General features: G+C 43.7%; 5 protein-coding genes across 7 annotated transcripts; 4 read left to right on the forward strand and 1 right to left on the reverse strand.

The window, feature by feature from the left end:
- Positions 1-1,403: 1,403 nt before the first annotated feature.
- LOC143144151 (uncharacterized) lies at positions 1,404-2,901 on the forward strand. The gene is made up of 3 exons (XM_076306253.1): positions 1,404-2,171; positions 2,309-2,453; positions 2,652-2,901. Exons 1-3 carry the CDS (start codon positions 2,039-2,041, stop codon positions 2,785-2,787), a joined length of 414 nt encoding a protein of 137 aa, XP_076162368.1. The 5' UTR covers positions 1,404-2,038; the 3' UTR covers positions 2,788-2,901.
- Positions 2,902-2,916: 15 nt separating this feature from the next.
- On the forward strand, positions 2,917-6,806 carry Skp2 (S-phase kinase-associated protein 2). The gene is given in 7 exon segments (XM_076306185.1): positions 2,917-3,209; positions 3,212-3,305; positions 4,361-4,675; positions 4,759-5,038; positions 5,142-5,578; positions 5,650-5,777; positions 5,858-6,806. Coding segments are annotated over 7 exon segments (1,776 nt in total). The 5' UTR covers positions 2,917-3,034; the 3' UTR covers positions 6,205-6,806.
- On the reverse strand, positions 6,469-10,222 carry Bor (ATPase family AAA domain containing bor). Its single transcript, XM_076306184.1, has 4 exons — positions 9,901-10,222; positions 8,969-9,443; positions 7,879-8,902; positions 6,469-7,792 (listed from the first exon to the last, which is right to left on the reverse strand). Exons 1-4 carry the CDS (start codon positions 10,088-10,090, stop codon positions 7,661-7,663), a joined length of 1,821 nt encoding a protein of 606 aa, XP_076162299.1. The 5' UTR covers positions 10,091-10,222; the 3' UTR covers positions 6,469-7,660.
- A 604-nt stretch (positions 10,223-10,826) lies between these two features.
- Positions 10,827-17,289, forward strand: LOC143144105 (uncharacterized). 2 transcript variants are annotated; one of them, XM_076306157.1, is made up of 6 exons: positions 10,827-11,080; positions 11,275-11,931; positions 12,022-12,602; positions 12,696-13,223; positions 13,304-15,823; positions 15,929-17,289. In XM_076306157.1, exons 2-6 carry the CDS (start codon positions 11,447-11,449, stop codon positions 16,090-16,092), a joined length of 4,278 nt encoding a protein of 1,425 aa, XP_076162272.1. In that variant the 5' UTR covers positions 10,827-11,080; positions 11,275-11,446; the 3' UTR covers positions 16,093-17,289. The 2 variants fall into 2 exon arrangements, with proteins under 2 accessions (XP_076162272.1, XP_076162271.1); XM_076306156.1 differs by lacking the exon at positions 10,827-11,080 and having other exon boundaries at positions 11,087-11,931.
- A 1,005-nt stretch (positions 17,290-18,294) lies between these two features.
- Positions 18,295-26,660, forward strand: Yps (Y-box binding protein ypsilon schachtel). Of its 2 annotated transcripts, XM_076306233.1 has the most exons (7): positions 18,295-18,544; positions 21,503-21,566; positions 23,729-23,762; positions 23,853-24,114; positions 24,372-24,700; positions 25,704-25,766; positions 26,444-26,660. In XM_076306233.1, exons 1-7 carry the CDS (start codon positions 18,484-18,486, stop codon positions 26,486-26,488), a joined length of 858 nt encoding a protein of 285 aa, XP_076162348.1. In that variant the 5' UTR covers positions 18,295-18,483; the 3' UTR covers positions 26,489-26,660. The 2 variants fall into 2 exon arrangements, with proteins under 2 accessions (XP_076162348.1, XP_076162349.1); XM_076306234.1 differs by lacking the exon at positions 25,704-25,766 and having other exon boundaries at positions 18,297-18,544.
- The last annotated feature ends 362 nt before the right edge of the window (positions 26,661-27,022 follow it).

Raw genomic sequence — 27,022 nt, forward strand, 5'->3', positions numbered from 1 at the left:
CGCGTCCGCCGATAATTCCCTAAACTTATTATTACTACCATTATTATTATCAGCATCAGCATCATCATTATTATTTTTATTTTTATTATTATTATTACTATTATTATTATTATTACCTTCATTTTCATCTTCATCGTCCTCATCCTCATCCACCTCCTCTTCATCGTCATCATCATCATCAACGTCATTATTCTCATTCCCATCCCCATCCCCATCCCTATCCCCATCCTCCTCCTCATCATCATCATCATCATCATCATCATCATCATCATCATCATCATTATTATTATTATCATTAGTATTAATATTAATAATAATATTAATATTAATATCATTATAAATAGAAATCAAACGAAACCGAAAGCGACGGCATATCGCAACGGTGTCACTGCACGGGTGCGCGCGCGCGCGCGCGTGTAAGCGAATACATTTTTCAATTACGTGTGAATTGCGCATCATTGACCGTAATATTTTGTTTTGGGTACGACGCGTCCCTTCGTGTCTCCGTCCTCGAATCGAATGGAAAACGGTAACGATTCGATCACGAGTACAAAATGTCAACGAGAATACGTGTGTTGCGACCAAGTGTTCAAAATCGAGAGAGAGAGAGAGAGAGAGAGAGAGAGAGAGAGAGAGAGAGAGAGAGAGAGAGAGAGAGAGAGAGAGAGTTGCTCGCATACCGGGAAAACGGCATTTTCGTTACTTTTTTTTTATATGAGAAAAAGATACAAAAATGAATAAAGGAAAAGCGTCTCGTTTTTTAAACCGAACCCAATGTTTTTTCCTCTTTATCGTTTTGTCACTGAAAATGTGCGATCGTTATAATTTTTTCGGATAATTTATCTCCTACAACGGATGAAATTATGAATTGTCGATCATCACCGAGAACGATACGTATCCCTAAATATACGACGGGAAATTGTAAAATTCTCTTTTGTACACGGAACGAGCGAACTGTAAAAACGGAATGACGGAAAGAGAAGGATGCGTGCACATTACATGTTACGGAAGTGAAATGCGTGGCGTAGCGTTGACCTTTATATGTATGGTTTACCGATCGTTGCGAATAGACACAGCATTCGTCGAATATACGTGTCTGTTCTGGCTGCGATTCAAAACGAAGGAGCCACGGAGGAACATTTTTCCAACTACAATTCATTCGAGAGTCGCAAATGGCATTTTTTTCCGTGTAAAAATCAGAAAGTCTTACGAAAACTTTGTAAGCTTCCTAATAAAATAGCATTTAATTGAAGAAATTCGATGCAAGAAATGTTGTACGAGCGCTGTATCCTCCGATTGCCTACGGTTTTAAGTGCGCATTGTCGCTCTCGTAGTACGCGCTCTCGGGAAAACTCGACCCGTATACGCAAATCCTGCTTCGAAAGTAAAAGATCGTTCCGTCTCCCGAGATTTCAACGCGCGTGCTGTTAGTTCGATCGTTTCTTTTTGCCTTACGATTACGTTCTCGTATCCAGTTGTCCTTGCTTCCCTTCGAACGCTCCGTTTATGAGAAAATTTCGTCCGGACGACCGTTCAACTTGTCGACCATAAGTACCAGGCGCCGCGCTACTCTACAGCGATTATGCTTCTCGAGACAAATTCCCAACGGCTTTGATAAGAGAGAGTCGATCGAAGAGCCGAAAAAATTTCGAACGAGATTCGTCGACGATAAACTTCTATTTCGACCAGCTCGCTAATTAAGAATGCCTCCCTGTCGATTCGTTTTTCGTCCGAAATGACGACAGACGATAGCATTGGAAGGAAGACGGGGCGAAGGTGAGCGTCACGCGACGAGACGAGACGAGACGAGACGAGACGAGACGAGACGAGACGAGACAAATCTCCCTCGTATATGTATTTATTTTTGGTACGGTCGGAAAGTATCGATCAAATATACCACCCCCTCTTGGAGAATATTTCCACCCGTTGACACGCGTTATCGTTGATCCGTAAGGCGCGAGTGTACGTATGCGAAACGATACATTCGATCGCGGTTCGTCGCGACAACGCATCCTGGAGCGTCCAAGCTGAACACCCTATGGACCGAACGAGTTCTCGCGATTCAAACTCACCAACGACCAAGAGAATACCGGAAAAACCACCGTTCAAGCTTTGCTTTTCCAAGGATCGACTACCCGGGAAATCGAACGTTCGCGATTCCAAAATCGACGGTACGCACACCTTTTACGCAATTTCCATCGTTACTAACTGCACACGCGCCTATTTAATTTCAAAACTAGTTTACCTATATTCGCCGTGAATCAATTCCAAAGAGAAAGCACTAAAAGGAATCTCGATCGCGTCGCAGGTGACGCGATCACGCCAAAATTTTACTCCAGGGAATACGAGGACGCGACCGATTCGAATGCAACCGACATGCTCGAAGAAATTAAGAACCAAGAGAAAAAGACTCCCAAGGATGATTGTCATTGGCCTCTACTGACCAGTCGCACGTAATCTCGATCAACTTGTAGCATTTCTTACGTTCTCGTGGAAACCAACATTTTCATAAACGATCCACGCAACCATGCCTCCGTCCGGTCTCTCTTTCCTCTCTTTTTATTTTTACCCTATACGTGTACGTAGAAACGCATGCCTCTATCCATACCGTAGCGTTAATGTGCGCGAAACGCCTGTTTATTCTTTCGTAGATACGGTTGGTGGCACGAATACGGTATACAACCGAAAGAGTCTCGATTTAACTTTCGCAAAAGGACCTCAGATTTGATCAATTTTCAAATGAAGATATACGCGGAAGATCGACGGCTCGGAGGTTTTAAACACTAAAGTGTTTCATCGGTGGTGTCGCGAATACGCGATTAATGGGAGAATACCAACTCGAAATCATAATATGTAGAAAACGAGAAACCTCTAATAAAGATAGAAAATAAAAGAAATTTACGATGTTTCGTTTCGATTTCAGATTTCCCGTTTACGAAATACCATATACACCTATTCTTTTCCAGCCAAGCTAACGCGGAAAATCGGAAAGTACAGCAGCGCCGATCGAATTCAGGTGCCGGCGTTTACCGCTATGCGATCGATCCTCCGGTTTCCCGCCATCTCGAAATCCTTCAACGGCCAACCAATCAAAAGCAAAGCTATGGGAATACCTCGAATCCTAGCGAGCGGTCCGAGCAATTGGAACCCGCCACTAGCGTTTGTTTCTCAATCGTACGACCAGTGGGGATTGAAAACAAGGCATCGTGACGGATTCCGCCAAAAATGAATTCCGGCGTGGTGGAGCGCACGAGGCTCGGCGAGGATTCCCTGGATAATTCCGAAGAATTCTCGCCACCTGAGAGGTAAGTCTGCTTATCGAATGTCCCTCTTGTTTGAAAGAAACTTTCAAATTTTTGTAATCGTCGCACAACACTCTCTTACCTGTTGCTCGAGGTGATGCAGGTGCATATTTTTGCGCGCACAGGTAAGGTTAAGAACCTCTGCTAGTGTTGTGTCATCAATTACTATTTAACGATACGGAAAATAACTTCTTTTCGTTAGTTTTTATCGACGGTACTTACAGATTGAGAAAACATCATATTTTCCGATGATAAATTTACCAGTGAAATTAAATAACAGTTTATCAAAGTTCTCGTCTTTGTATTTAAGTTCTCCAAAAAGTTGTTCCGTCGCTCGAAAAATAACGATCTTTCTTTTCTTCTACAAAATATAACGTCGAATTAATTGGAAGAGTTAAATAACGTACTACGGTTACTTTAAATCGATTTCCTCGTTTCGTTAATCTTTATAACGAGCAACCGAATTATATAAATTCTTCCAAGTAAACATTTATTTTACCAATTCATCACCGATGCAATATAAATATGTATATTGCTCTTATATGTATACATTGCACGAATTTTACAATTTTTAAAAAAAAGATTATCGCGTTAACGTCGAAAAAATATTAATCGCTTTTAATTTTCATAGAGCTACGTACAAGAGCCTTAACGCACCTAATATATTTTAAGTTTATTCGAAACTTTTAAACGTTTCTTTTTAAAATTTGAAATTCGGTTCACAAATTACACACATATGTCCTCTGTATTACGTACCCAGAACTATAAACTCTATCGACTATGCGTCAATAATGACCTTTAATGTGTACACGTAGGAGCGTTTCCGATTCGACCGTTTAATTCGAGTTGCCCGCATCCAACTTGCCTACGTATACAATTTTACATTTTTGCAAGATAAACTTTACGTATTTACCAACAAGCTTCGGAATTACTATGTCGGAAGAATCTCCTTACTCGCCCTGGTGGAACAGGTTGTCTTTGATACTGTGCAAATCGATTAGCAGATTTATAAGAAAATGTACGATAATTTGTTTCGACTTTGTACATGTATTTTACAGTAAACGGCTACGTTTGGACGACAACTGCAATAACAATTTGAATAGCACTCTGAACAGTGCATCTAAAACCAATGAAAAATGGTCACGTTCCGGCGACACGAGTCTCGTTGAACCAGAAATTTTGGAAGATATGGGCGTTAGCATGTTAGAAGATGAAGCGTCCCATGAAGGTGCGAGAAAATCTCAATCCCAAGGAGGTCCTATTTCGCCGACTGGTTCCGATACCAGTAGGCAACGTGAAACAGTTGTTAACACTTTTGAAAGTCAACAAAATATTTATAGAGGTTCTAACTTCGATACCGTTCTTACGGATAGGTGCGCAATTCTTAATGTTCGTTGTACTTATAATTTGTTACATCTTGTATCTATATTTTTATACAATTTTAAAACGCGCACAGACCCGAACAGGACTCGTACGAATTAGACGAACCAGCAGCTTATTCGACCGTGGGAAATGAATCCGGCTACTCTTCTAGAATGGAAATAGATAATTTTATCGATACGAAAGAAAGTTTTTGTAAAGACGGTTTAAATGTTTCCTCCGAAAGAAATAGTCTCGAACAATTCTACCTCTATAGAAGGAAAAGAAAACCTTCGATCATTGGTGAGGATAAGTTTAACAAGTTATCGGACGAAATGATTTTAATGATTTTAAAATGGCTTCCCAAGAAATGTTTGGTAAGATTAAATTCGGTTAAATAAAAATCTATATAAAAGAAGTAGCTCGTAATTGAGATTTATAAGTTGTGCTACATAATATTATGATCGTTACTTTTTTTAGGTGCGTTCTATGTTGGTTTGTAAACGATGGTGCCAAATAGCGCGAGACGAAGCCTTGTGGAGTAGATTGGATTTAGGCAATAAGGTATTAAACGAAGGTACATTGGGTCATATATTACCACGAGGCGTTCAAATACTTCGACTCGCTCAAACGGAAATTGCGGATTCGGTGTTTCTTGAAAACAGTGAGGTTTTTATCGACGGTTACGTTAGTAAATTACAATATTTAGATCTATCGATGGCAGTGATTTCTCCGGATGGATTGGCTATGTTATTGTCTAAGTGTAAATACCTAAAAAAGTTATCGTTAGAAAAATGTACAATAAACAGATTGGGTTGCAAAGCCATCAGTGATAATATCGATCTAGAAGTATTAAATTTAACAATGTGCGAGGGTATGGATGTCGAATGTATCAAGGATTTAATGAAACTTAAGAAGTAAGAAATGTAATTTATTAGCACAGTATTGATAAATTCGGTAATTTATAGCGATTCATTAATGCTTCCAGTTTGAATGCTGTTAATATGGCCTGGTGCGGTTTAGATGCCGAGTCCATGACGTTACTTTGTAAATCTTTACCTCCGTCTGTTACACGTTTAAACATAGCCGGATGCAGAAAAACAATGTCAGACGACAGTAAGGATAATAGTGTTCAACAATTTACATCGGTTACTCTGCAGTTTATCATTTTCAATAATCTCATTTATTTATTTCAGATGTCAAGGATTTAGTGAAAAGTTGTCCAGATATGGTAGAATTAGATTTGAGCGATTGTAACATGCTTACCATGAACACTGTCCGTAACTTATTAGATTTATCGAAAATAGAACATTTGTCGTTGAGTCGTTGCTACGGTATACCTCCGTCGACATACTTAACATTAGCATACATGCCATCTTTATTGTTTTTGGACATCTTTGGTTTAATGTCGGAACCAATATTAAAAACTTTACAAGTTACCTGTGGCGAAACTCAACTTAACAAGTTCCTATATAGTTCCGTTGCGAGACCGACGGTCGGTGTCCGAAGGACGAGTATCTGGGGGCTTCGCGTTAGAGATTAATATAATTACGGTAATGTTTTTACGTAGAAATAATGGCAAAGACTAAGTGATAACCAAAGGGAAACTGAAATGTACGTAATATTGTGCCGTTTCACAAAGTGTCTTATAATACAAGAGACTGATTTTACAGTACTGTTGAAATAAAACTAAATCAATGTGCTTTTCATACAACATTATTCTGTCTTTCTTTTTTAGCGAAAGGCCTTTAGATTTTGCTTATGTATAAGTAATTGTATGGGGAGAATAAAAAGTATTTTCAAATAATTAAATAGCAATACATGTTATTAACAAGTATTAGGAGACCACCAACACTTTTGCTCGAATATAATCATCCGATCTACACGAAAATTCTTCGTACGATTTTATCCTATAATTCAGTAAATACAGTTAAATATCCACTTGACCGCAATTGTTTCAAGTGATCAGATTTTAACAATATTCTATATCTAGTTCCACTGAATACTTTATACATACACGAATCATCCGCTGAGTGAAAATATTTGACCGATAGATTATTTTCCGTTCTGTAAATATATTATAAGATATATGTATTGCGTTTCTATAAAACCTTACAGTTTAAATTGAATTTGTATTCTATTGTCTGTGATTTTCCCTTTGAGAAGATGTAAGATGATTCTACTTTACATTTTGCGTAGAAAATAAAAATTGAAGCACTATTAATTAAGTAACGTCTTGATAATTATTCATTGGTTTACTCTCTACCAAAGTAGATAATTAATTTAAATTGTTTAACAAATAATATTAACAAAAATTACACGTTTATTAAACCTTTTGAAAATATAACAAAAAGTCTTTGAAATATATTTATAGGATTGATTTCTTCGATATTCCAAATTTTAGAATCAGGATATCATACACGCCTATGGGATTTTAAACATAAGATACCAGTTGAAAATCACAATTCATTTCTCTGATACTCGGATATTTTATTACCGATTTACAATTTGTTACTCATCGTCCTTGAGTATTTTACCATTACTATGTGTATCTTGTAAATCGCTGAAACACGATATTGGTAGCATACAGAGATAGAATTTTTGGTATGCGAGATTACTTTCCGTGTTAAAACTTATCAATAGGATGTCAAGTTAAACAGAAGAGCAATACATCGAAGCTCGTATTTGAAACCTAATTCTTTACAAGCTATTCATGTCTTTGTCTCACTTTTCATTTGAATCGAGTCCCTGATCGAAGCCTCGTACAAACTTGTAAATTTAATTTAAAGTTTAATCAAGCTAGGAATTCACATTTCTAACGAATGCACTGTTACTTTACAACATTTATACGCGCACGCTTTGTTCAGAAAACGAGAGCTGTACATTAAATTCGTCTTCTTAACAATGTCTTTTGTACCTTTTTCGTCTCCACTTAATACTAATTCATTTTTTAATCAACTATAATATTATACACATATCCACGCGATTTTATTTTTTAATTAAGCCGTTGCAACTGAAGTCTCCGATCCTGATTCAACTACAGATTTCAACTTTGTTGGTTGAACAGCTTCTTTCTCCATGGCATAAATTGACTTTGATTCTTGCTTCTCTTGTTCGCTTTGCCATTGAACCTGCGAAACGAACGTAATTTTATTTATAAAACGTTTTAACGTGAATCGTTTTATAAATGATTACAATTAAATGTTGCATTAAGCACCTTTTGCTTATGTTGTTTGGTGGCTTCGATACACCTATTTATAACCATTGATTCCGTTAGCACTCCGTCTTCGGAAGCGTACGCAGCCGTTTGCCACGCGACGCCCAATTTCGCTAATTCTCTTCCGGACATTCCCTCCGTCATTTCAGCTATTTTACTACAAAGTGCGCTATAATCAAATTGCGCGATCTTCAATCTTTTATTTCCCTCAATTGCCGGTTGAAGAACAAATTTATCGAAGTAAAGACGAACTAAACGTTCGCGTTCCTCTCGCCCTGGTGGACGAAACTCTAGCATTTCATCTAATCTATCGTTCACGGCCCAATCGAATTGTTCCGGAGTATTCGAGGCAAGTACCAACATGAACTTGTTACTCTGTTCACCCGTTCTATACAGAAACGCGTTTAACATAGCTCTCAGATCCTCCGAAATGTGTTCACTCGATCGCTTTCTTAAGAATGCGTCCGCTTCGTCGATGAAAAGTAGAAGACCTTTCCGGGACGTTAATGCCCAATCGAAGACTTTGTGAATGGCAGTGACACCGTCTCGACCCAACGGTGCCAAATCTCCACCAGTTACGATCGCATAATCCATACCCGAGTGTTGCGCCAGTTTTCTAGCGAACATAGTCTTACCAGTTCCCGGTGGACCATGCATCAATATATTTCTATACGTTCCACGATTTTGTTTCGTGTTTTTCGTAGCTATCGCAATATCGCGTAATCTTTCTTCGAGTTTTGGTGCTAAAACAACGCCAGATAAAGCGTCTGTCTGTTTGCTTTTCAATCTTTTGACCGCTTGGACAGGATGCCGTATCGTATCGAGTATCGTAAATCTGGAAGTTTCTCTAACCAAAGATGGCTTTCCCAAGTGCGATTCGATATACCGCACTGCTATACCCGTTGTACCTTTTGCGGAATACACACCAAAAGCTAATAAAGATAAGCCACCAGCGAGGGCAACAATTTTATCCCAGTCTTGCAGTAAAGCTGTTACACCAGAACCTAATACGGAACTCGCGGTTCTGAAACATTTCGTATTTTAATACATTTAATATCTTTTAATAGAATCAACGATTGCTTTCACTTACTTTATAGACTCCAAAACTGTGATCCTTTTCTCAGCTGCCTTCAATCTGATTTGTTCTAAATTTAAATCCTGATTTTCTCTGTCAAGTTTTGCTTTGGCTTTCAGCTCTGCCTCCAACTTTCTCATTTCATTCTTATGTCTCAAATCCATTTCGTGTTCTATCGTAGCTTTCCTCATTGCTTCCTGTTTTGCAACTGATTCTTCTTGTCTCTTTAAATTCTCATTGTTCATTCTCTGTTGTTGTATCAACTGATCGTCGTATCGCTTTCTTGCGAGCTGATCCTGATACTGAGCTTTTAATTTGTGTTGCTGTGTTTCTTCTTGCATAGTTTTCCTCTTCTCTTCCCCTTCTATACGTATTTGTTCTCCTTTCATTCGCTCGATACTGGCTTCATATTCTTTCAATTTTGTTTGCATTTCAACCTGTTTGGTTCCTTCTTGCAGTTTGGAAAGTTCCAACGCCTCTTTGGCATGTCCTAAGAAAATAAAAAGTTTGTAAGAATTGTTCTTCTAAAAAAGAATGGAAAATCTTAGTCATAAGTACTAAAGGAGGTACTAAACGAGAAAATGATTTTACGTGTCCGTAGGAAAGCAATTCATTCGTTTTACTATCGATACAAGCAGAACGCGGAGAACGTTTAACGAATCACGAATCACGATAGAAGTACTAATATACGCATCTTGTAAACGCTTGTGAGATTTCGATAACATTTTCAGTTATCCGCTTCGTGATTATTTTCATTCATGAAAATCATTTTTCAAAACTGCGTAACAACAATGGATTATTGCATTATAACAAACATTATTGAAGTACGGTACATCGTGTCAGTAATGGACCACGAGGCTCTTAACCATAAAAACGGTTTCTGGTTACGTAACATCGCGCAACAATTCATTGGAACAGAAAAATTGAATAAAAATAAACGATCATACGAGATTTTTCGAGCTCCTTGGCAGCTGCCGCCGCTCTCTCCAGCGCACTCGAATCAAATCGGTAGGCTTCCATTTGAGTCGGTGTACGGGAGCCACCTCCATCATCGGCAACATTACCCGACGCCGGCAGTTGCAAAAACTGCGAAAAATCTTGCGGTTGTGCGTGACGATATCCAAAAAGCCACGACATAGTTTAATTTTGTCTGAAAAAGGATATAACTGGCCGATAGAACGCGTATCTTTTTCCCCTTTTCCACGTTACTACGAGGAATTTTCACGTGCACTAACAGCGTGAAAACCGAAACGAATGGACTCTGGACCGGTGTCTCTCGCTTACACCTCCTATGAACAACGAAACGTATGTTGCGTATGTATGCACGAATGCTCGAAATACATTTGTTTCCACTTTAAGGCACCATCAAATTCGTATAACGTGCAATGATAAACGAAACAACGGGTTAGATAATTTTTAGAAACTTAATTCCCATTTGATGAAATTTGAATTCATTGTGATTATTTAATCACAAAGTATTTGAGAATAGTAATGAAATTTTCGCAGAAGTTTGTACTTTTCTCGATAAGTAGTGCGGTAATATTTTCACGGTGGTTGATATAAGTGGTTGGTTTACTATACGATGCATGTATACAAGTTCATACATGTACGTATGTTTTAAAAACAAGAATAAAGATACGACTCAACGATTATTCGAAATTTTATTTCTTTTTGTATTTAATAACGAAATGTTGTTATTTAATTAATTAAGTAACGAATATACTCGTTCTTATCATAAATTAGCAGGAACAGAAGTTTCATTGGATTAACGGATAAATAAATTTCAAACAGCAATAACCGTTGAGTAGAAAAATGTTAAGCATGCAAGGCGAAGGATGGCGCTGTAAGTAGACGATCTACATAATTTGTAGCGGCGAAACGTGCGGCTACCATTCAATGCTGTTTCGCGCAGCAAAAGAATAGGAGCCCTGTGAGTCCTGCAGAAATTTTTGCAGTAATTTATTCGTTATCTTTTAATTGACGAAAAAATGTAGAATATTTATGAAAATAGTTTGAAACGAATTCCGAGTAGACGGTTATAATTCAAAAGACAATACTTAGTACTACGTAGTAGTTACTACGTCGATAATGTCGTTGATCTAAATGCAGCAAGGTTCCGGTGATTCGGTGAGTGTGCTCTTTTCAAACATGGAGAGGTTATTTGTTTGAAATAATATGTGGGATTTAGGAAATCGGGGTGTTGTCGCGTTTGTAAGTGTGTTAAGTGGGTGTGTGTTCCTTTACAACGTTTGGGGACCGATTCTTCTTCTTACGATTTCGCTGTTTCTGACTATTTATGCGTGCTATTCTTTAATTACCAGCGACAGCTTATTCTCGCCGCACGCGTTCCTTCTATTCGATTATTGCAAACGCATCTCTCTTGAAGTTCGTGCAAGCTTCGAGAGTATCGTTGACCACGTTTGTCGGTACACTCGTACTCTTTGGGAGACTGGGAATTGTCGTTTTCGGAAACTGTACCTAACCAAGGCCAGGATGGAAAGATATCGTGGAACGCATTACCAGCTTAGCAGTGATCCTTACCCAACAAGGAGAAACTCGTCAAAATTTGGTTCAATCTCACAACTTAGTCCGATTCTAAGAACTTCACAGAATCCTGATACCAACGAAATCAGATCCGAGAATAAGTTCCATCACAATTCTGACTATTCGTCGTACAATCGCAGGCCCTTTGGCAAACATTCTTCTACGCCAATGTTTCCACGAAATAAAGACGAATTTGAAGACAAGGTGGACGAATCGATACCGTCGGATGAAAGTCTGCCGAAGAGAGCGTCTTCTATTTATTCGCAGAACGATTCTCTGTCACGAGGTGAAAATACTATGTATTTTCCTTCAGAACGATCTCCATGGGGTACTAGTATCAGTCCAAAAGTACACCCAAAAGCCAGCTCCGTAGTAGCTGCTAGAGCAGTTTCTGGACCTTTATCGTCATCGACTAGATATAATATAGATCCGAGGTAAGAGTAATTTTTAAGCATTGACAAATCTGGTTCACAGTAAGCATTATAATTCTCAATCGACCGCGTGCATTCGTAATTTCATTACAGAGTGTACAACGACGTAACTTCTCCGGGACTCACAACTCGATTAACAAAATACGCAGCAGAAGCCAATAACAAGTTAACTCATCAGTCTCAATATCGCATAGGGCAGTTTCCAAAAGTTAATCTTCAAGCCAGTCCGGTTCCATTGATAAATGCAAAAATTGTGAAAACAAGGACACCAATGACCGTCAGAGTCGCTCCTCCAGATGCCATTCGATATTCTCCATCGAGAAAGCAGAAAATTTTGTCAGATTTATGCAGCATAGATAATAACTGTTCTTCTCTTAGCGTTGCTCAGACTTTAAGAGATATATCGTTAAAGCGACACGCATCCAGAGAAGACGTTACTTCCGAATTAGCAAAAAAGCAACGTACAGGTGGTATTACTACAAACGAATTTGAGAAACAGGATGAAACGAAACAGAAGAGAAGCAGGGATGATTCCTCAAAATCGGAAGAAGACATCTCGCCGCAAAATAAAACTGTTAGACCCACGAAACGGACTAAAACACCGTCTTGTTACGATATCTTAAACTCGTTTAGCTCTAGCAAACACGTTGCATCCGGCGTTAAAAGGAAAGCTGGTACGTACTGTGCGAATTCATCGATTATTATTACATTACTTTGAACATTGTATCGTCTGAACTATGCTTTTTCACATGTTTTTTGTATCGTAGGAGATCTTTCGCGGAGCGGAACACCAGATTTTGAAAAGCATTTTAAATCTTTGGAGTGCGTACAGAGTAGTAGCGCGCAAACATTACCAGAAATTCAAAATGTAAATGCAAAATATCGCAATCACGAGATAATGGAAAAGAAGAACTCGGATGTGTGCAACTCTCCTGACAAAATACAAGAGCATTTACCGTTAAAGGGAATTCTGAAATCAGGTGCGAGAAGCCTAGACATTAACTCGCAAAACAAAGACGTTAATGCGAAGCACACGAACACGTATAATGGAAAGAATCAATCCACGGAGTCCGTTGCGTCCATGGAATCGGTGAAATTAACAAACAAATTATTTATGAGAGCGGAGCCGGAAAGAAACGAAAAATTAAGAATGTTGGTCGAAGAGCAAGGTAACATAAGAGCAAAATTCACTACGGATGACGTAGAAGAAATCAAGATGGAAGATATAGCGGATATGAGACAAACGAGCATGAAGGCAAGACTGCAGAGCATGTTCGACGCTATATCTGGCAAAGGTAAGTGTTATCGATGTCATCGTCACGAGTTGCAAATATAAAACGATTTTTAATTAGTAACGATTTGTTCGTGTTTTCAGCATCCAGCAAAATTAATCCAGACGTCGTGATTCAAGCGGAAGAAATAAACGCGGTTAAATCCATCTCGTGCCCTGTAACTTGCGCGACTCTCAATTCTTCAACGACTACGACAAACGTTAACACCGCACCAATTTCCACATCAGCCGTAGCACTTAGTCCTGGCACGAGTGAATCTCATTCAAAATCTTCGAAACACGTTGCCTTTAGTTTACCGGTTAAAGAAACGTTGTCGAATTCGACCGTTCTTGCTACTATCGACTCCGAAACAAAAACCGATAACTTTTCAACATTTAAATCGGATTTGGCGACCACTACGTCTGGAATAATGACATTTCCAGCAATATCCAGAGGTGTGTCCGTTCCACCTGATTCAAGTACAAACGTAACAAGCTCAAACGCAATTGCGACAAACAACAACTTTGGAAAATCTACTCTACTTACGGTGTCGCATACTTCATCGCCTGGAACGTTTACGTTTGGTGTCGTTTCACCGAGTAACAAAGTTTCCGCGCCCGCCGCATCTGCGACTAGTCCGACGAGTCTGTTTGGAAACGTTAGCGGTAGTACGTCGAAACCTCTGTCCATTCCTGTCACTTCTGGCGCAATACATACGAAAAATGAAACGAACCGAGGTAACACGTTACACGGTTCAAAAGTGGCTGAAAATGTTTCATCGAGTTCGAATTTTACGCCCGGTAGCAGTAGCGTAACGTTCGTTTCTACGCCTCCAAACGCACCATTGTCGACCGTAACGACCGATGCGAAAAGCAAAGAACAAAGCACCGGAACTACCACCGTCGATACAACCACAATGTCCTTTAAAAGTATCGCAAGTACCGTTCCGAACGGACCCTCGGCAGCAACAATCACTACCACTGCATCGACTTCGTTGTTTGCCTTTGGAAATAAAGGTAGCAACGCGCAGACGTTGAAATCCGAAACATTCTTGTTCACTGGGTCAACAGGAAATGCTTCCCAAAGTATCAATACCTTTGGAAGTTTAACGAGTTCGCAACGAGCTCCCGTGATTAGTACCGTTACGACAAGTCCCAATTGTATATCTCAGCAAACAAATCCCGCACCGAATATCGTAACCACCGATGCGTTCAACTCGAACGCAAAAACTACGGCTTCGGTCACCTTTGGAACGTCTTCGGCATTCACTTTTGGCGCTCCTACTTTGTCCACGTCCAACAGCAAATCTGGATTTTCCTTCAATGGTACAACGGTATCCACCGCGTCTAATTTGTTAACCGGAGCATCCAATACAACCGTATTTGGTACCGGGAGCAATAACAACAACAACAACAACAACAACAACAACAACAACAACAACAGCGGCAGCACCAGCACCAGCACCAGCACCAGCAACAACAACAACAACAACAACAACAACAATAACAATAACAATTCGCCTTTGCCGTTTGGTACTTCGTCGGATGGGAGCACTCGGCAGATTAACGCAAACCCTACTTGGACATTCGGCAACGCGTCGATTTTCGGAACGACAAAGAGTCAGCCAGTTTTCGGCAGTACTGCTTCGACTTTGAGTACAATTGGTTCTGGTTCTTTTACCGCTCCGAAAACCACAACTACGGCTATCTTCGGTTCCACCGGTAACGCAATTGCCACAGAATCGACCTCTACCAGTTCAACGACAGCTTTTTCGAATATTACCAGTGGATCTTCTTCGGGAATAACAAGCACGACTTCTATGCCAATTTTTGCCTCCAGCGTGAACACATCAGTCGTGTCGGGTGTAACTGGAACGAGTAACAATTTGTTCTCGAACGTAAATTCAACGACCTCGACGCCCGCTTTTGGCGCGACGAATAATATTTTTGGACAAACAAAATCTCCAGTTACGAATTTCAAAAGCACCCCGGGAGTGTTTGGGAGCAACGCCGCACCTTTGTTCGGATCTCAGGCTACAACGACTCCCACCACGTTCGGCACCACGGTCGGTACCACGGTCGTTTCGAGCAATACGACCAGAACCGCTTTCGGTTCGACGAGCGCTTCCAGTAACGCGGCAACCGTGGCCAATTTCGGTGCACAGAGCTCCGCAGTAACCGCGTTTGGAACTCAAAGCAGCGCGGCTCCTTCGGCACCGCAGAGCCCCGCTACGCAGGCGTTTGGAGCGAGGACTTCCGTGTTCGATACCGAGTCTTCGATGGCCCCTGTTTTCGGGGCTTCCACCAGCGGAAGTTTCAATTCTCCCGCATCAAATACCTTTGGTGAACAAAACGCGACAAGCGTCGCATTCGCCGGTAACAAGTCTTCGCCGTTCGGTGCTCAAGCTTCGTCAGCCTTTGGCGCGCCTAACGCGTGCTCTACGTCTGCGTTTGGTACCGGTAATGCGAATACCACGAACAACACTACTACCGGTATATTCACCTTCGGAGCAAACCAAAAACCATCGCAGCAAAATATCACCAATTTCTCCTTTGCCGGCAACAACAACGTCGTTGCTCCTGTATCTGCACCTTTCCAGTTCACCGCAACAACTTCGAAACCAGGTTACAATTTTTAGTCACTTCCTCCTTTACCCATTTACGCATGGCCTGCATCATTTTCCAACACCATTGCGCGCAATGTTACTAATTTTGCTTTCCCGAAACTAGCTACAGGTTTCAGTTTCTCGGCTTCATCGACGACACCATCCATCAACTTCGGAACAACAAACGCGCCACCGACATTTAACGCATCGACACCTGGCATGTTCAGCATCGGAAGCGGCTCTACCGCGCCGAGAACTCGAAACCATCGAACGAGAAAACCGAGATGATGGAGAATGTAAATTTCGCCAGCTTCCGCTCGTAGAACGTTCTTCATCCGAACACCACATCCGCTCGGCATTCGATTTCGTGGTAACGTCGTAATCAATGATCGGCGAGCGTCCGCATCGATTTTCATACCAAGGAATTTTACAGATAAGAGAAAAACGGCGCGTCGAGTATTTTAGTTTGAAACCGATGCATCTACCCAACCAAGGACTGGTTAAAGTTTTAAAATACAATTTTCTCCATTGTTAAATGTATCCATCTTGTATATACAAAAGTATTAAGGCAGATTTTTATCTATTACTGTTTCTTAAATCTGCTTTAGTTAAATTATAACAACGAAGAAAGGAAAAATGTAAAAAAGAAAGGAAAACAAGAAGAAATAGCCACACAAAACCACCGCGAAGCCGTTTTATCGTTCGTCTTTTAACGTTCGTCCATCGAATCGCTGAAAATCGAGAGTAAAGTTTATTTTTGTTGGTTGATTTTGTTCTATAACAAGACGTAAACGTAATCGTCGAGTTAAATAATTTCTGTTCATCGGAATGTTCGGTGATCGAGTAGCGTTTGTACGTACGTGATAAGTTTCTGTTCGTAAATTTTCGTCGGCCGTTCGATCGGATTTATCGGAAATGCAAAGCAAACCTCAATGAAACCAAGTCTTGGCCGATTCTCAGCGTTTCGACAAGAATATTGATAGTTGACAAAGGTGGCTCGATCAGCTATTACGTCCGATCAATTCGAACAGCGCGTGTCGTTTTTAATCGAAATCTACACGAAGAAAACTTTAGCTTCTTATTTTCCCGTGTCGCAGTTGTTTCGAATTCAAAGAATGGTCACGTTCGGTTTATGCTTACGGAAACACGTATTGTGCGTGTGTGTACTTGCAAGCGAATCGTTGACTATTCGTTTCGTTTCTTCTATACAAGATGACACCAATTTCCTCGAGAAAGGGAGTAGAAGGGGCAACGTTACATCGGTAGGTTTCTAATTAAAACGATTCCAAGGATTCCGAGGATTTCGAGGTATACGAGGGAAACGTTGAAGTTAAAACAACGCGATACAAGTAAATTGACGAAAGCGTGCGGTTTGTCAGAGCACATTGTAAAGATACACAATTATTTTTTTCTACGTTACAACGAGGCAGGTGTATGTCCGAGATATTGTAAAGTTTAAAAAAACACCAGAAATACGAACGCCGACACTCTTCGAGTTCCATTTTATAATTGTAGTATTTCTTCCCGCCCTTTTTCCTTGGGGTTTCGATCGAACGAGTTTCTTCGTTTCGTGTTACGAATTTTCCGTACTAATTAATTTTCCGTTGGAAAAAATAAAACGGCCGATTATCGAGCTTGGTTTCCGACGAGAGGCAAATTTGCTGGAAGTTACATGGGTACATTGTTTCTCGTACTTGAGTCGATATCGTTTTTCCATCGATGTGGAAGTTATTACGTACCGTCGACATTCCAACGTCAAGATGTCGACGAAATCGATCGAAAGGATCGCGTTTGTCCTCGCGGCTAACCGTTCGAATCGGATTCAATTTTACAATAAAAATGCGACAACATTATGGAGCATACGATAAAGAAATAAAAGATCCGCGTTTCTAACATTTGTCGAGATTTCGTTCGTTCCGTTTGAAATGAAGAGTAACATTGAGCGCGAGCGCAACGTTCGTTGCCAGCGTAAACCGTATTGTACGTTAGTAAACGGTATGGTTAACGCGGAGGCGTCGATTCGTTTTATCGCGGCCGATAAACGTGACAGTTTGCTCATCGAAACCGAACGAGATGCGACGAGACGTGACGAGACGTGACGCGACGTGACGCGACGAGACGGACGTACTACATAAGTAAGTACTTGGATGAATATTTACAATATAGCGTCGTTTCAACCGCAGCTTGGATAACGCGGTCGGTAAACCGCGGAAAACGAACCGAACAACGTTATCGCTTCAACGATGGAATCAAATTTTCCCAGCGTATTTCGAGTCGAAACTAGAAACGAAAATAGGCGAGAAAATATTCAAGAGATGCAAATCGGGATAGAAAAGTCGATTCTTATTTCGTCGCTAGATCGAGATATCTAATAGGCGCCAGTACATATTTCTAAGGACGACTGCGCGCGCGAGCGAGCAACGACGACGAGCGAGCGAGGAAGTAACGCGCGAGTTACGTCACGCGTGTTCCGTGAAACTCTGCGCGGGATTGGTCGTATGGACGAGCTAGTTTACGGATCGACCTATCGGAGAGCTCGTTAGACGGGAAGGATGTTTGCACGGTCGCCTGGAGGCGCAGCCATGTTGGGAACATTAGAAGGGAACCAACACCACGACCAGAAAGACGGGAACATCTAGGTTCGGCAGCGGCGTGTCTTAACACCTTAACACCACCACCATGGCTGACCCGGAAAAACAGCCCGAACAACCAAAGGCTGTCCAGCAGAAGCTGGTCATCGGTGAGTGAATCGTGTATTTATCGCAGATATTGTACACGCGCGTGTCTCGGTTGCGAAAAAATTGAGCAGAAAGATAGAGCGATGGGGTCGTGTCTGTGGGATCGTTCGTGTACAATAATGGCGTCTACGAGCAGCAGACGTTGAGCCATGTGGCATGTGGCCGGCGTGTACGACGTGTGTGGCGTAGCGTGGCGTGGCGTGGCAAGGCGCGGCGAGGCGAGGTGAGGCGAGACGAGACGAGACGAGACGAGGCGAGGCAAGGCGTAGCGTAGCGTGGCGTGTGTAGTGTGGTGTGGTGTGGTGTGGTGTGGTGTGGTGTGGTGTGGTGTGGTGTGGTGTGGTGTGTGGTGTGGTGTGGTGTGGTGTGGTGTGGTGCGGTGCGGTGCGGTGCGGTGCGGTGCGGTGCGGTGCGGTGCGGTGCGGTGCGGTGCGGTGCGGTGCGGTGCGGTGCGGTACGGTACGGTACGATACGATACGATACGATACGATACGATACGATACGATACGGTACGGTACGGTACGGTACGGTACGATACGGTACGGTACGGTACGGTACGGTACGGTACGGTACAGTATGATGTGGTGTGGTGTGGTGTGGTGTGGTGTGGTGTGGTGTGGTGTGGTGTGGTGTGGTGTGGCGTGGTGTGGCGTGGCGTGGCGTGGCGTGGCGTGGCATGGCGTGGCGTGGCGTGGCGTGTTCAGCCGTGCCGTGCCGTACCGTACCGTATCGTACCGTACCGTATCGTACGGTGTCGTGTCGTGTCGTGTCGTGTCGTGTCGTGTCGTGTCGTGCTGTGCCGACCGTTTGGCTAGCTGCTCACGGTCAATTTTACGAACACAAGTCGACGAAATCCCTTTACAACGTCAGCCTCTACTAGCTCCGTCCATTCCTCCCTCGATTTCGGTGATGCGGTGAGCGCTACGCGAGCGCTCCTCGTACCGAAAGCCGCTCAATTTTCCAGACGATTCGAAAGACTCGTCGAGACGCACATTCACTTTTCCGAACCGGAACGCATTGTTATCGGTTTATATTTTATTCTGCCTTGATTCGAGCGCGCTGCTAACGCGAAACGAAACGAAACGAAAATAACGACGAACCACCACCGTTGCGGTTGTATCTTCCCCAAATTTTTGCGGATGTTCTTCAAACATTTTCCATCGTAGCTCGTTTCTTGTAGCCAGCAATCTTGTTACGTAAGTTTCGGGATTCGATTATTTTCAACGTTGCACCGTTCGTAGGATTCGTTTTCGAAGCGAACCGGAAACTCACGGTAGCTTATTCGTTGCCAGCATTATGCTGATCGAGAAATTGTTGCCGACTTCGATTGTTCGTAATAGCAAATTTGGATAAATTTTTTAATAATATAATAGAACGTTCGTTGTAGTTTGTAGTACGATAAATTTGATTAATTTGTTGCGCATAGTTTTCTCAATATCGAACGATAAACTGAATTATATCGTTGAAATTTAACATTGCAAGAATATTCGGACACGTAACTTATTTAGGCATTTCTTACGGGCAACGATACATCTTAGGCGTTTGTTTACAAACATAATGTCAAGCGGTACGAAGAACACACTTGTGCGAATTTATGTCAATATTAATTATTGTTCGAAAGTCGTTACGATCGGTTAGAAATTTCGAATCTAGGACGGTTAATAATTTTTCATCGAGAAAACGGGAAAACGTGTGGAGAAATTGATGATCTTTTAAAAGGAAGTAAGAGTGGAACGAGGAGGATCCGATCGAACGAATTGCTCGGAAAGGTCGCCACGAAAACTCGAGGACCGAAAGAAACTTATCATTTCGAGAAAAATAAAAGTGTACCGTGATCGAAGTGTTCCCCCGATCGAAGTTAAGTTCGAAAATGATTGAAAAGACAGGAAAGAAAGTCCACGCAGATGCGATACGTTGGGTGTTGAAAGCAGATGGATATAATAACGATAGGAGTGGCGAGTGAGAAATGGTATAGAAACGAGACGAATCGCAATAAACGATCAACTTTTGCAAAACGATACGTTCCTAAAGAAGAAACTTGGTGGAACGATTTATTTTCCGCCGATGAAAGTAAAGTATTGCATCCGTCGTTAGAATCACCGGAGTTAAATTCCATCGAGAACGTGTAGGATACTTTTTTTCGGTAAATTCCTTGGAAGAAATCATTGGGAATAGGCCCGATCGATCTTTTCCGACATCGAGAAAAGTGTGCGCGATAAATAAAATCGATGTTACCGTAAACTCTCACGAACGCGGTATAATATCGTAAAGAAATAAATCGAAATTCGTTATTACGAACAATCAAAATCGGCAACAATTTTTTGAACAGCACCGTGTCCGAATCTCGATAAGAGTCACCGTTGGCGGTTAAGAGTCGTACGTTGGCGAAAAATTTGAAACGGTTATCGCAAACGACGAAAAACGAATCGGATCGAGCGTTAAAGTTTCTTCCTTAAACCGTGCACGTTTACGTTGAATTTGTAGCCGAACGTCGAAAGGAATTAGCAACCTCGTGAACCGTTCTGGATAAGTAGAAATCGAGAAACCGTTAACGAACGCGATCTTTACAATTCGAGGGTATCGTTTACCCTGTGAACGCCCTTTCGCGTACCAGGAAAATGTAAACACGCGCGATCCCGATCGTTCGTTTTCGAAGCCGTATCGTTCATTCGGTATATATACTTTGCGAAATATTCTCGACGCAGTGTGCCGTTCGTTCGTGGAGAAGAAAGCCGATTTCGTTGGCGTTGTCTCGCGTGAATTTTGTTCGTCGATCGGTGCTCAACTTTACCAGGGACGATCTCGACAGGTGGTAGAATTTTGAAAAGTGTCGTTACTCGGTCGAGCGCGCGAGGGAGAACGAGCGAGAACGAGCGAGAGACTCGATCGCGTCGCGATCTCAACGTTGCGTTACGCGGTAAATATCTAATTGGGCTTGTTTCGCTTTTGTTGGGTTTCAGCTATCAAAGTGACCGGGACTGTGAAGTGGTTCAACGTAAAGAGTGGATACGGATTCATCAACAGGTTAGTAAGAACAGTTTTCCACGGTTACTCCGTTATGCATCTTTTCTCTCCGTTTCGTTAACGCGGCGCGTCAAGTTTTACTCGATCGAAAGAACTCTCCACGACGGACTTGGATGTACGAGTTCGTGGGCAGCAGTGAAAGCGACGTTACGGTAGATCGCTACTGGAAACAGCGTGTGTCGCCTATCGGTGGGAATCGGCGCGAAACAATCACGGACAATGCGATCCTTTTTTCAACGTTGAACGTTCCGCGTCGTTTCGACGTAGTAGTAGCCGTTACGGAATTCGTATCTTGAAATCCTCGTGAAAATCATTTTTCGATTCTTCGACAACGTGAAATACAACAACGCGAGCACTCGCTAACTCACCGCCAAGTATTTGATCATTTCTTTTTATTCGTTCGATACGTTTGCCGTTGACGTTTCCCGTTTACCGTTTACCGTTTACCGTTTACCGTTTACCGTTTACCGTTTACCGTTTACCGTTCCGTTTATTTATTTGGCGAGAAAAGTTATTTCGCAAACGAGGTCGCGACGATGGTTTCCCATGGTTTTTGGTCGTTAAAGTTTTTATACCGCGGGAAAAGGATTTCGGGGGGAAACGGGTAAAGGGCGGTAATTGGCGTTAATTTTGTCGGGGCAGGTTCGGCGGCAAGGTTCCATCGTTGGCTAAATACATGGCAGGTTCGTTCGGCACGCGCGTACAAGTTGCTCGTTTCTCGATCCTTGGCTATTTCTAGCCGTCTCTCGATCTATGCATTTGGCTACTCGCCAAAGCGTTCGTTTTCGAGGCGAGGCGATTCGTCGCGTTTCACCGAGTTCGCGAAACCAAGGAGATTCGACGGAACTTAAAGTTTCGAGGCGTCTACGTTCGACCGACGGCGCGAGAGCTCCGTCCAGGAAAGTAGGAATCGTTCGCAGTCGATGCGTAAAGTGGGTAACGAAGTCTAGCCGCGCGTAACACGGTGCGTCTTTTCTCGAAATTTGACGAAAGAAAACTATTCGAGGTACCGTTACCGGTACAAGAGTCTACGACATTTTGCGAAAACGATCGGTCCGTTTTCGAAAGCGAAAAGGTACAGCCGCGCACCGGAAGAAACGAAAAATTTCCACCAAAAAATTGTCCGTTTCGACGTTTAAAAAAAAACGACGGATTATTTGGCAATCGACGCGAAAAGGGAGGCGCGTCCGAGAGCTTTTCGCAAAATTGCTGATCGAGAATGTTTTCACCGTACCGTTTCGAGCCTTGTCCGCTTCCTCGAATCGAATCGAGGAAACGAGGAGAACGGTACCGTTCGGTAAACCCGTTAAAACGTTGAGAATTGCTCGTCGAAACGTACTCGGAACGATCGCGTCATCGGTGGAAACCATAAAGATCGCTGAAAGTAAACGAGACGAGAAGAAGCCGTACGCATAGTAGAACCAGAAGAGCCGGTATCGCGCGAAATACTCGACTTTTGATTCGGTTTCGACGGCCGCGTTTCGGAGCGTTGTTGGCGAATCTACCCGCTCGCTAGAAAATAGCGCGCAACCGAGAAGAAAAGGAAAAGAAAAGAAAAGAAAAGAAAAGAAAAGAAAAGAAAAGAAGAGTTCGAGTAGAGGGGAGGGTACGATACGGAGTGGTGTGCGTGCGCCGAAAGAGGGGGGTGGGGAGGTTGCCGCCAAGCGCACGAACATTTCTCTCTTCCTGCGGCAGACGGCTAGGGTTCGACGACCTTTCGACTCCGTGGTCGCTCCGCAGCTTCGTGGCTAGCAATTGCATCCGCGTATCCATAAATTTGCTAGATCGCGAAGCGAGCGCGCGCGCGCGCGCGCGCGCGCGGCCTCGGGGTTCGCGAGAGTGAAAGCCTACGCGACGATACGCGACGTTTCTCTTTTCGCGAGGTTTTCGAACTTTGACGATTCGGAAGATACGTAGATTCGTACGTTTCCACACGGCGAGGAAACGATCGGATCGATATCTCGAATAAAAACCCGATCGCGATCAAAGCCATCCACGATCCACGTCCATCCGAACCGCGAGGAGAGTATCGAAGAATGGGACGATCTTTGTCCAGTATCTCGACGACGAGACGGATTCGCGATCGGTGATCGTCGCGCGTCGATAAGGACGATAAGGATAACCAGCGTAATATTGGCCACGATTCGTTCGGTTTGTTTCAGAAACGACACCAAGGAGGATGTGTTCGTCCACCAAGTGAGTACATTTGTAATTCGGTAGTAAGGATCGTTGCTCGGAGGGAAGTTTGAGTAGGCGATTGATCGGTCGTAATCGATGCACTCGTAGTCGGCAATCGCGAAGAACAACCCAAGGAAGGCCGTTCGTAGCGTCGGTGACGGAGAAGTGGTCGAATTCGACGTGGTGATAGGCGAGAAGGGTCACGAAGCGGCCAACGTTACCGGTCCTTGCGGGGAGGCGGTAAAGGGTTCGCCTTACGCTGCCGACAAGCGACGCGGATACCGCGGAGTTCATTGGTACATCAGTCAAAGACGCGGGAACGGTCGACCTCAACGCAGACCTCGAGAAGGACAGGAGGGTTACGAAGCCGGTTGGTAAAACGTCGGGGAGGGCGCTAGGTCGCCGGACGCGCGCTTCGGCCCGCTTCGACTCGCTTCGACTCGCTTCGACTCGCTTCGACTCGCTTCGACTCGCTTCGACTCGCTTCGACTCGCTTCGACTCGCTTCGACTCGAACGGTGGTAGATTCGCGTTTCGCGGGAGTCGAAGGGGAGAAACGGTCCGGTGATTCGTTCGCGCGAATCTACCGTCGATAGCGGAATTTACCGAGGAAAAGTCTTGTTCACAGGCGAGGGTAAGACCGTGGAGGACGCAAACATCGGAGAGGGTGGCGGTCAGCAGCGGCGTTACAGAGTTCGACGACAGTACGATGGCTATTACCGTGGATCGCGTCGATCCGGGCCGTCGGCGCAACAGCACGGCGACAACTCCGGCGAGCAAGGAGCCGAACAAGGAGCCGAGCAACCGGGCGAGGGAACCGCCACCGAGGGCGTTCAGCGCGGTGGCGGTGCTCGCGGACGCGGAGGACCTTCTCGCCGTTTCTTCCGGCGCAATTTCCGCGGAGGAAGAGGCGCCGGACCACCCCGTCGTCCTCGCAGTCAGGACGGACAACCAACGGTCCGTAGCGCCTACGTTTCCTTTACCCGAAATTTCCTCGATCGTCTAGCGAGAAACAGACCGGGGATCGCGAGACCGAGCCAACGAATTATCGATTTATCCTTTTCTTCGTCGTTTCACCGTTTCACCGTTTCACCGTTTCATCGTCGAAAGTTCGGCCGGCGCCTTTCCGATCTCGCGACCATTCTTCCGCATGGTAGCTTCTCTCGTCTCCAGTCGAGTCCGAAATAGCTCCTCCCTGGTGGAGGGTAGAGGGTACATAGATCCACCGATTCATCCATCCATCGAACCATCGGTCCGTCTCGTTCGCGGTGACCGTAAATAGGATTTTCGTACATCTCCCGGCCCGTTCCCATCCACCGGTCCCGTTCTCTGCTCGAATCCCATCGCATCTCGAAACGGATCGCTCGTCAATTTTTTCGACTTAGGTGACCGACGACGAAGAAGCCGGTGCCGCGTCCGCGGTCGACGGCCTCGAAAGACCGACTCGACCGCGATACAAGAGGCGAGTGGTCAGGCAGCCGCGACCGACCGGTAGCCAGCGAGCGATCAACAGGACCGATCGTCGATACGCGACCGCCAAACCCGGTACCTCCGTTCCCGTTTCTCCTCGTTCGCGACTCCCGCTACCCAAGATCGTTCCCGATCCCGTATCCGGTAAACTCGTCGAGGTAACGTAACCGATTCTGCCACGCTGCTCCGTCGATCCTCACGAGTATCGACGAAGCGGCCACCGAAAGAAGAACGCGTTACGAAACGGACAACAACGATCGTCGTTCTCCCTACCCGTAATCCGAATTCTTGGCTTTTCTTCGTACACGGGACCTTTGTAAATACGTACTTGTCCTCTCATCGATGGACCGCGCGCATCGTTTTCACGCTTTCTCTTACGTCTCGACCGCAACCTTCGAAAAACCGAGCGTTCGGTCCATCGACGAGCGTTCGTAAACTGGCGTAGCGCTTGGCACACACTATTGCACGTATCTTTTTCTGCTCTTTTCAGTCGGAGCAGAAGTCGGATGCACCTAATGATAAGGATGCACCTGCCGCTGCCCCTGCTCCACAGGTAACGTGGCTTTATTTTTCTTCGTTCCCCCAGTCCTCTCGATGCGTACTCGAATCTCTTCCTCTCGAAAGTTCCTTTCGACCTTACGGCATGCTCTTCGCGTCCGTTCCCGTTTACACTTTGTTGGTACGCGCTACTTTTCACACCGCTCTCTGTCCTTTACTTTTCTCCTGTTTCTTGTTTCCTGTTTCTTGTTTCTTGTTTCTTGTTTCTTGTTTCTTGTTTCTTGTTTCTTGTTTCTTGTTTCTTGTTTCTTGTTTCTTGTTTCTTGTTTCTTGTTTCTTGTTTCTTGTTTCTTGTTTCTTGTTTCTTGTTTCTTGTTTCTTGTTTCTTGTTTCTTGTTTCTTGTTTCTTGTTTCTTGTTTCTTGTTTCTTGTTTCTTGTTTCTTGTTTCTTGTTTCTTGTTTCTTGTTTCTTGTTTCTTGTTTCTTGTTTCTTGTTTCTTGTTTCTTGTTTCTTGTTTCTTGTTTCTTGTTTCTTGTCGCGCGACTCGTATCCATCTTGCTTGCGTGTACATCCACACCTATGTGTACATATTCTATCGCGTATTTAGGCGCGACCGCGAACACGTCCGTCGCAATCGCGCGTTATTTTTCCGTTCGATGCACGTGTCGGGATTCGGTTCGAAGGGCGCGAAAAAGAAATCGTACGTTTGACGAAATTCGTGTGTCTTGCAGGAGAGCCAGCCGGTCCAAAACACCACCACAGAAAGCACCGCTTAACCGAGAGTCAATGGTACCACTACGACGAAACCACTCCTTTTAATATGTAACACCAACACCCGTTATACACCGAAGCAACAAGAGCAACGTCAGCAGCAACGGCAACAACATAACAAAACGATTGAAAAAATGTGAAAAAAGTCAAAAAAAAATGGAAAAAGATACCAGCAAACCAGCATCACTCCACACTCTCCTCGAGAAACGAGCGGAGAGAGAAACACGCGTGTGCGTGCACGTGCGCGCGCGCTACAAGAATTCCAAGCGTCGAGGAGGATACGCGCCGGGAAGTGTTCGCGCGACGATAGAAGACGGCGATGGAACGACTGCGAGCGAAGAAACTGCCTCGCGTTCGACGCACCGGCGATGACGTTTCGATTCGAAATTGCGCGCGTCGAAGCTGCTGCTTCTTCGTGTCGGGACGAATCGGTAACGTGTGTCGGACGCGTAAGAATATATCGGAAGGGGCGAAAGACGAAAGACGAAAGTTGCAACGGCGACGACGACAGCGACGAATTCGGTATGGACGTCTTGATC

This window comes from Ptiloglossa arizonensis, chromosome 3 (assembly GCF_051014685.1).
Source record: "Ptiloglossa arizonensis isolate GNS036 chromosome 3, iyPtiAriz1_principal, whole genome shotgun sequence".
In the NCBI taxonomy this organism is placed as follows: domain Eukaryota; kingdom Metazoa; phylum Arthropoda; class Insecta; order Hymenoptera; family Colletidae; genus Ptiloglossa; species Ptiloglossa arizonensis.